Source organism: Myotis davidii, unplaced genomic scaffold (assembly GCF_000327345.1).
Source record: "Myotis davidii unplaced genomic scaffold, ASM32734v1 scaffold464, whole genome shotgun sequence".
Lineage (NCBI taxonomy): Eukaryota > Metazoa > Chordata > Mammalia > Chiroptera > Vespertilionidae > Myotis > Myotis davidii.
This window is the reverse complement of record NW_006295287.1, coordinates 818,251-827,516: the sequence shown is the minus strand read 5'-3', so window position 1 is coordinate 827,516 and position 9,266 is coordinate 818,251. Positions and strand designations below refer to the sequence as shown.

General features: G+C 56.0%; 1 protein-coding gene across 3 annotated transcripts; it reads left to right on the top strand.

The window, feature by feature from the left end:
- The first annotated feature begins 1,046 nt into the window (after nucleotides 1–1,046).
- Nucleotides 1,047–8,971, top strand: TULP2 (tubby like protein 2). 3 transcript variants are annotated; one of them, XM_006769966.2, is made up of 13 exons: nucleotides 1,047–1,137; nucleotides 1,506–1,538; nucleotides 1,953–2,004; nucleotides 2,374–2,539; nucleotides 3,087–3,224; nucleotides 3,716–3,832; nucleotides 4,899–5,002; nucleotides 5,859–6,176; nucleotides 6,977–7,089; nucleotides 7,611–7,725; nucleotides 8,042–8,140; nucleotides 8,378–8,549; nucleotides 8,814–8,971. In XM_006769966.2, the coding sequence occupies exons 2-13, from the start codon at nucleotides 1,507–1,509 to the stop codon at nucleotides 8,945–8,947; spliced, it is 1,560 nt and encodes a 519-aa protein (XP_006770029.2). In that variant the 5' UTR covers nucleotides 1,047–1,137; nucleotide 1,506; the 3' UTR covers nucleotides 8,948–8,971. The 3 variants fall into 3 exon arrangements, with proteins under 3 accessions (XP_006770029.2, XP_015423467.1, XP_006770027.2); XM_015567981.1 differs by having other exon boundaries at nucleotides 8,378–8,907; XM_006769964.2 differs by lacking the exon at nucleotides 8,042–8,140 and having other exon boundaries at nucleotides 8,378–8,907.
- Nucleotides 8,972–9,266: the final 295 nt, after the last annotated feature.

The window sequence follows — 9,266 nt, the reverse complement described above, 5'->3', positions numbered from 1 at the left end:
GCGGGGAGTGGAGAATGTCTGTTCCAAGCCGCCTCCTTTCCTGGACCCAGAGGTCAGGCCCGCAGCGCCGCACGCTCTTCTTCCCTCCAAGAGGCAAGAATCAAAGCGTCTCGTTTCCCGGGACCCGGCATCCCGGAACGAGCCTCCGGCCTTTCCTTCCTCAGACCCAAGCGTCCGGGCTCCCTGCACCCTCTTCGCTCACTGACTCAGGAATCCGGGATTTCAGGTCTGGGGCGATCCAAGCCCCCGGCCCCCTTTTATCCTGGGACCTCGGAGAGCTGGTGCCCAGCCCGTCTTCCTCCGGATCTCAGCCTCCAGCCCCTCCAGTCCCCCACCGCCCCTCCTTCCTGGGACCCAGGCGTCCAGAGACCCCGGACCCTCACCTCTCCTTCGCCGCAGAGGGCGTTCTCCCGGGCTGGGACCTCCGCTGCGTTCTAGGCGATTTCCCCTCAGGCCACGCCCACTTTCCCGGCCGAAGACCCGCCTCCCGCTATCTGATTGGTCCACGCTAGCTCCCGCCCGCTCGGTTCTTGCCTCGTGGCCCCGCCCCTTGTCGAAGTCGCTCGCCTTTTCTCGAAAGGCTTGCCTCCTTTTCGCGGAACCTCCGATTCTTGACGACACATTTCCTGCCTTTTAGGGCCTAAAATTTAGGCGAAAGCGGTACGGAGACTTTTAAAACGAACTACAACTCCCCGTCGGTCCGGGGTAAGATGGCGTAACTTCCGCACCGTCTTGGCCCCTTTGCCTCATGGGAGTTGTAGTTTTCTCGTTTGTGTTTCTGCCCCTAGAAGTGGCGGCGGCAAGTTACAGATCAATAGCAATTGTCCAGGTCGCCTTCTAAGTTTCTTATAGGAGTGAGAGGGGTAGAGCGAGAGACTGCGCTGCGACCTCTCCGGGGTCCCTTTAAGGAACACTCGCACCCCCTTCCAATTTAGAACCCCCAGAGCAGGGTAGCCTGGCTGCGGCAGAAGCCAGGGGTCATTGCTCCGTTGGAAGTTGAGCGTGAGGGAATTGGAGGGAGGGGATCCCGGTAGATCCCAGAGGGAATCCCTCCTCCCTCGGAGCCCTCTTTATCCCCCAGCTTTATTTCCCGGAGACCCAGAGATTAGGTCCCCAGCTCCCCCCAAAAGTAGTCAGGTATGTTTAGAAATTGGCCAGAGGGGCAGAGCGCTGGGGCGTAAATGTGAAAAGCCTGTGTAGGCATGGGGAGGATAGAGGGGTGCTGGCGGTCTGGTGTTTGGGGCCCAGATTTCTGAGTTCCCACGCCTGGGTGTAGGAGAGGTATTTGGGGGAGAGAGAATTGGACTCCTGGGCCCCTGTTAGTGCCAAAAAACTGGAATAAGGCTGCGGTTTCCCTGGACGGGAGTAGGTGCTGGAATCCAGGCTTTCTGGTTCCTGGATAAAATGTAGCGCTTAAGATCAGATGTTGGGGGTAGGGGTGGGGGGCGGGGACAGATCCCATTGGGAGGTGGGGTCTGAGTCCTGACTTCTCATTGTTTCTCCAGAATGTCTCAGGAGAACGACACATGGAAAAAGGAGTGAGTAAGGCACCGGAGTGGGCAGGAGTGGAGAAAAGGGGTGCATGGGGCACTGAGCGTTTGACTGTGCCCACACACGCTCAGCTCTGGCTTCATAAGGGCGTTGACAGATTCAGCACCGTCAGCCTTGCTGGGAGGGGCTGGGGGCCTGGACCTCTGAGTCCCACCTAAAGAGAGCAGCCTGGGATGAGGACTAAGGGGTCAGAAAGGGGAGGGGCGTGGACTCCTGAGATCTGAGACCCCAGGGCCCTGGGATCTCTGGGTCCCGGATCCAGACAGGCCAGTGCCGGGGGAAAGAGCTTTAGACTCTACCCCTTCTGTGACCTCACAAGTGCCCAGAATCCTAACTTAGGGGGGCTCTCGGGCATCCAGGGTGCCTTGCTTAGTCTTGTCATAAGCCTGCCTCTCCCTCAGGGTCCTGTGGGACGAGCTCGCTGCCATAAGGCTGCAGAAGCTGGAACAGCAGGTACGGTGCTAGGAGTCCTCACCCGCCCCCCCCCAACCCGAGGCCCCTTCATAGCCCCCCAGGAGCCCCATCCCCAGGGATCGCCCTGGGCGGGCGGGCCCTCCGTGGCTCTCTTGAGCCTCAGGTTCTGCAATTGGGAAATGAGAAAATAGGAACTCGGGATCCTAGAAAAGTAAACCTTGGGGACGAGGCTCCAAAACTTCTAAGGAACAAGGGCTCGGAGGGGACCAGGTGCCAGGACCCCTGGTTCTCAGGAAGGAGGAGACGAGGGACTGAGGGCTTGGGTTCCAAAATTCTCCCACGGATGCAGGCCGCCCCTTCCCCAGGGCTCCCCTTCCCCAGGCCCATTTTCACCCGAGTCTTCCGCAGGACTCCTGGCCCCCACACACCCCTTTCCCGCTCCCGCAGCGGCGGTTATTTGAGAAGAAGCAGCGGCGGAAACGCCAAGATTTCCTCATGGTTCAGGCCAATCCTGACGCCTCCCTGCGGTCCTGCCGACCGCGCCTGAGGTCGGAGCGCCTCGCGGGGAACAGCGGTGAGGAAAGGGTCCGACCACCTCGAAGGCCAGGAGGGAAGGGCCTGTGGGAGCCCGGCGGAGCCCGGAAAAGCCCGAGTCACAGCCAGTGGGGACCCAAGACGAGCGCGGGTGCGGGCCCTTTAAGGCCATGAGAGGGCGGGGCTTGTTAGAGTTCTGGGGCGGAGCCTGCGAGAGCCAGGGACCAGTCAAAAGCGCAGGGCGGGGCCTAGGTAGGACTGGGGCGGGGCCTGGTAGAGTTGTGGGGCGGGGCCTGGTAGAGTTGTGGGGCGGGGCCTGGAAAAGCGGGACCAGGACTGAGATTGGCAAAGCCCGGGGACCTGGGTGACTTAGAAACCAGGTGCTACCGACGGAGAACCCGGCGGGGGTGGTGTTCGCGAGGAGCCACAACTTAGCGGTCGGGCCGTCCTGGTCGGAGCCTTGGAATGAAGGGCGGGTTCTGCATGCGTCTCGGGGGTTTGGGTGGTCGTTCAATCAGGGGCTGTGTGTGGGAGCCCAGGGCGGAGGCAGATCTTCGCCGTTTAGGGGCCTCTGCACTGTCTCCCAGGCCTCGGGAACCCTTTCCTCCAGGAGAACGTGCCAGAAGCACATCTGCACGCTGGTACCCACAGCGCCCAGGGCACCATGAGCTGTGGTGGCGATGGCCGCCCCGAGCCCAGCCCCTTGGCATCCCCGACGGAAGAAGGTACTCTCAAGCCCTTGGACCGCCTGTACTAGAACTCCACTCCACTAGAACCCAGGCGTCTGGAACCTCAATCCTTGATCTCCAAAAGAGCCTGGAGTGCAGACCCCCACTACCCCGCCCCCCCCGCCCCAGGGGCTCTGAAATCCACACCAAGTCCAGGTCTTTTTTAAAATATATATATTTTTATTGACTTCAGAGAGGAAGAGAGAGAAAAAGAAATATCCATAATGAGAGAGAATGATGGATCGGCTGCCTCCTGCACGCCCTCTACTGGGGATCGATCCCACAACCTGGGCATGTGCCCTTGAGGGGAATCAAACCCGGGACCCTTCAGTCCGCAGGCCGAGGCTCCATCCACTGAGCCAAACCGGCCAGAGCCCAAGTCCAGGTCTTGAACCTTCTCCTTCTCCAACACCCAGTCATCTCAGTCTCCAGCCCTTCCCTCCCCCGGGATCCCAGCCTCCAGGTGCCTTCTCTCTTCTGCCCTCCAGACACGTCCTATCCTGAGTTGGAGGAGGTCTTCGTGGAGGATGTTCCCACCTTCCGCCCGCCTTTCAAAGGGCCCCCAAGGAGAAGACGCAGGGGTTGGATACCCCAAGGACGACGTGGTAATTTGAGGGACATCGTCAGGCCCTCTGCTCCAAGTGGCAAATCCTCCCCCCTTTTGTAACAGCTTTTTGGAGATATAGTTCACATACCATACAGTTCACTCGTTTAAAGTTTACAATTCCAGGGTTCTTAGTATATTTACAGAGATGCGCACCTATGGCCACAGTCAATTTTCCTGCATTTTCATCACCCCCAGAAGAAACCTGTACCTCTTATCAGTCACCACCCCGCTTTCTCCTAGCCCTAGGCAACCACTAATCCTAGATTTGCCTATTCTCCACATTTCAGATAAACAGAATAATACACAATATGATCTTTCATGACTGGCTTCTCATGTTCGCATGTTTTTAAGGTTCATCTACGTTGTAGTATTATCAGTACTTCATTCCCTTTTATTCTTTTTTGAAAAAATATATATATTTTTACTGATTTCAGAGAAGGGAGAGGAAGAGAGAGATAGAAACATCATTGAGAGAGAATCCTTGATTGGCTGCCTCCTGCACGCCCCCTACTGGAGGTGGAGCCTGCAACCTGGGCATGTGCCCTTGATCAGAATCGAACTTGGGACCCTTCACTCCACAGGCTGACGCTCTATCCACTGAGCCATCCCAGCTAGGGCTTCCCTTTTATTCTTTAATATTTCATTGTAATGACATTTTATTCTCACGACAGGACTATTTCGCTATTGCAAAACAGGAATCTTTTTTTTTTTTATCACTGGGTTAATTAACTTTATTCCTAAGAAAACTTGTATGCAAACTTCTATTGCTAGTTGGGTTTGCAAAACAGGAATCTTAATTATCACTGCGAAACTCCACTCTCTCTCCACCCCCATCCTAGATCCCCAGTCTCTCCTCTGCTCTCTCTGGCACAAAGGGAAGGGGGAGCTCAAATCCTGTTCTGTCCTTCGGCCCAGAGCAGGCAGAGACTCCTTGACCTGTGTAGACCCTCTGCATGTCGGGGAGGTGAGGTGTCTGGCCAGTGAGGGCGATAAGCTACCACTGGTGACCTCGCCCCGAGCTCCTGGGACCCAGGTGTCCTGAGCTGTCTGCTTCCGTCCCTCAGGGTCCAGTACAGAGGACGATAGCGAATCGCAGGATGGTGGAGATGAATGCGAGTCGCCTGGAAGGGATGGTGATGGGGGAAGTGGAGACTCCAGCTCCAACAGGGTGAGAGATGGCACAGTCCATCAAGACAGAGGAAGAGGAGGGCGGTGCTAAAACCCTGCAGCCCAATCAGAGGCCCCTTTTACGGGTGGGTAGAACCTGTGCTGACTGAGCTCGCAGAGGCTCTCAGTGCCCCATTGACCATCTAGAGAGGGTTTGAAGAGATGTGAGCACATCAAAACCCAGCCCACCAAAAGGCTGTGAGCTGGGGGGTGGGGTGGGGGGGGTGACACAGCCATAGCCAAGGGCCAGTTGGCATTCACTTTGGCATTGATGAAAGTGAGATACATAGTTTTAGTTGGGCTCTGGCCAGTAAGTTGAGTGGTTAGAGCATCGTGGGTTGCAAGTTTGATCCCCTGTCCCGCCAGGGTGGGTGCAGGAAGCAACCAGTAGATGTGTCTCTCTCGCATAGATATTATTTCTCTTCTCTCCCCTTCTCCTTCTCCCTTCCTTCTCTAAAAATATCAACGCAAAAAATATATATCCTCCGGTGAGGATTAAGAATAACAACAACAAATAGCTTCAGTTGGGTAGATCCGGGCCATATTACGTTATCTAGATCGAATCAACACGTGTTTTAGCTGGACGGGCCTTGCAAAAGGAATTCTCCAATCGGTAGATGGAGTGAGCCAGGCAGCAGAGGGAAGCCAGTGGGGCTTGGCTGGGTGGAAAGCTTTAAAGGGATCGACCAATCAGCAAGTGGCCGAGAAGTTTGACCAATAGGCAGAATACATGGTCGAGAGTGGGTGTAACCCTGAGCTGGGATGGCCAATCAGTGTTTTACTAGCGGGGGATGGGGGCGGGGGGTGGCGGCCTGGGTCTGGGCTGCGCCTCAACTTGCGTTTGGCCTGTGGGCCAGGGAGAAGACCTGGAGGAGAAGAAAGAGGAGTCGGAGTCCACAGTGAGGAATTTCCCGGGGCTGGCTGACGAGAAGAGGTCCGAGGCCCTGGAAAGCGAGGGCGGCGGGGGCTTCGGCAGTGCGCGGAGCTCGCCCCTCTCCTCTCTCCTCGCCCCAGACCCGGGGCTCACCTCGGACTTGGAAGAATATGTGTTGCGGCCGGCGGTGCGCGGCTGCACGATGCAGTGTTGCATCAGCCGCGACAAGCGTGGCATAGACAAGGGCATGTTCCCTTTCTACTACCTCTACTTGGAGGCGATCAACGGCCACAGCCGGAAGGTGCCGTCTGGCGGCGGGGGCCAGCCCCCACCTCTCAGGGGCTTGACTTTCACGGACCCCGGCCTTGCTCATCACTGAGCTAGGACCTGTCCACCCCAACTCCAAAACGTCCCAGAACCGAGCTCCTTAGAGCCCAGTGGCAAAGGCCCTGCCCGTCCCACAGCCGGGGACCTGCCCACGGTGGAGCTGGGCCCGGCTTTTTCAAACTCAGGCCACGCCCTATCGGGGTCCAAAACCTCACCCTTACACACCCTCCAGAACCCATCTTTGTAGGTCCGAGTCTGGCCGCTTCACGGATCCGCCTTTGCTATAAGGCCCCGCCCAAGCCCTTCCCTTGGTGCATTGCCTATGCAGAGCCTAGCCACGCCCCTCTCAGCCTAGCCACGCCCCTCTCTTTGTGGCTGCCCCTCGAGGCACTCTCTCTCTCCCAGAAAGGGCTTTTCCTACTCAGAGCCAGATCCGTTTTTCCAGGATGCAACACCTACTGAAGACCTGGTGCAATCTTCAAAGGGAGGCCCTTCCCTGCTGTCCAGAGTCAGGCCTGCTAGTCAGGTTCTCTTCTGCCTGGGCTCTGCGTGAAGGGGAGACATTCAGATGTGTAGCTCCCCTTCAGGACCCAGCCGGTGACTTCCTTCAGTGGGAACTGCACCTCCTAGCAAGCCCGGGGACGCTTATTGCCCCGTCACCCTTCCCTCTGTCCCCCCCACCCCCTCCGCGACATAACGTTTCCTTGTCTTTAGACCCCTAGCCCTCGCCCAATCCCCGAAATCGAATCTGATGGGCTGTTCTCTGATCCACAGCACTTTCTTCTCGCTGGGCGCAAAAGAAAAATGAGCACAACCTCTAATTATCTCATTTCCCTGGACCCCACAGACCTGTCCCGGGATGGGCAGAGCTTTGTGGGCAAAGTCAGGTAGGTAGGCAGAGCCCTGGTGTGTGTGAGAAACAGATGGCAGGTGACAGGGCACCCGGGGGAAGAAGGGGAGAATTGAACTACATTTCCCAACAGGCCATAGGGCACAAGGCCTACCTGCTCTAGGAAGGACCTTTTCTCGTAGGGACGGGTGGGCTCTGGAGTTCTTCAGGTTGTTGCCCCAGGGTGGTTAGAAATAGAACTGGAGGTTTTGGAGCACAGGCTGGCCTTTAAGACATTTGACTTCTTGAAAGGCAAGGGGCTGGGACTCCTGCGTTCCTGAGTAGGAGTTTCCTCTAATACTAACCAACAGGTATTAGAGGGAAGAGAGTTCCTAAAGGGCCGAGGCAGGAAATGATAAATTATGGATCGCAGGGCTGGGACTGTGGCTACATGGAAATGAGTCTTACGTAGTAGAGGACTGATGGGAAGAACTGATAAGATGGCATGGGAAAGCAGTTAACGTACAGCAGAACGGTAACGATTATTATTTTATTCTGGCCGCCGCCTTCCTGGAGTAGATCTAATGTCTTGGGCACCAAATTCACCATTTTCGACAATGGGGTGAATCCTGAAAAAAAGTATTTCATTCCTGACACTGGCCGGATCAGGGAGGAGCTGGGCGTTGTATGTTATGTAAGTATCCCAGCCAGGGGTGGGCGAACTTTTTGACTTGAGGGCCACAATGGGTTCTTAAACTGGACTGGAGGGCCGGAACAAAAGCATGGATGGAGTGTTTGTGTGGACTAATATAAATTCAAAGTAAACATCATCACATAAAAGGGTACGGTCTTTTTTTTTTTTTTTTTTTAGTTTTAGTCATTTTAATCGGGCCGGATCCGGCCTGCGGGCCGTAGTTTGCCCACGGCTAGCACTCTAGTCACTAGAGCGTGAACGGAGCAGATGGTGGGGAGGGAGAAAGAGCCAGGCCAACTGGAGCATGATACCCTAGGACACCAACGTCCTGGGATTCCGAGGACCCCGGAAAATGTCTGTGATCATTCCAGGAGTTGATGGCCAGAACAAGAGAATCAGCGTCCAGCCACAAAATGTGAGTTGGCTGAGGTTGAGAATCTCTGGGTCGATAGGGGAGGAAGGGCTATGTCACAGGCCCTAGGTCCTAAGGGAGGAGGGGCCCGTGGTTGCAGGTCACATGTGCAGCTGGGAGGATCTAGTCAGATTTGTGTCTCAGGGAGGGGAGGCTAAAAACTCAATTGTGTGTCCGGAGGGGGGAAAAAAAAAGCCTAGTTTGTGGTAGGTTAACCACGCCCCCTGCTTTGCCCTCTAGGAGCGGGACTGCCTTATGAGACGCATCCAACGGGGGGCCAACCAGGGGCTGGTCCTCCTGCAAAACAAAGCCCCATCGTGGAGCTACGAGACCGGCGCCTACGTGCTCAATTTTCACGGTCGAGTCACTCAGGCCTCGGTCAAGAACTTCCAGATCGTGTATCCGGAAGACCGTGAGCTCCTAGGAACCCGGCTGGGGGTCGGGGGCGGAGGGAACGGGGATACCAATGGACAAGAACTACTACTCCCATCAACACTTAAGGTTTTCTCTCAGCAAGGCCCATGCCACGCTGTTGCAAAGCCTCTTGGGAACTGTAGTTTAGGCGGCACTCATAGGATTTCCGGGCAAAGTAAGGGCGCCTTACACCCTTAGTTTTCTCTGCTCATAGGGCCCGGGCAGGGTAAGAGTCTGACTAGGTTTCTAACTTCCTCCTCAGCCGACTACTTGGTGCTTCAGTTCGGCCGCGTGGCCCCGGACATGTTCACCATGGACTTCTGCTTCCCTCTTTGCCCACTTCAAGCCTTTGCTATCTGCTTGTCCAGTTTCGATGGGAAACTGGCGTGTGAGTAACCCAATAAAATATAATCCTCTCCACAGCGCCTGTGCCTGCTCATTTGGAGAACGGCCTCCAGCATGCCTTCTTGTGCACCACCTTACTGACAACCGGCACGTATTGGATGTGTTCTGGGTTCTAGGGAGGGGGCTGTTGAGCAGCACCTGCTCTGGTGGCACTCAGTGCATCATGGGAGACAGGGTCTTAACAAATAACCAAACCACTCCTCCGCTACGGAGGAGAAACCACATGGAGGCACAAGTCAGCTGGCTCAAAGCAAGGCAACTAAAAGTTTTCATACTACACCTATAGAATCACAAGGAACTAGCCGATCAC

Excerpts from the sequence above, each read along its gene's own strand:
- TULP2 (XM_015567981.1), top strand. The coding sequence starts at position 1,507 with ATGTCTCAGGAGAACGACACATGGAAAAAGGA. Across the intron at positions 6,177-6,976 it reads TCAACGGCCACAGCCGGAAG|CACTTTCTTCTCGCTGGGCG; the intron begins GTGCCGTCTGGC and ends TCTGATCCACAG. Across the intron at positions 7,726-8,041 it reads AGCTGGGCGTTGTATGTTAT|GACACCAACGTCCTGGGATT; the intron begins GTAAGTATCCCA and ends ATGATACCCTAG.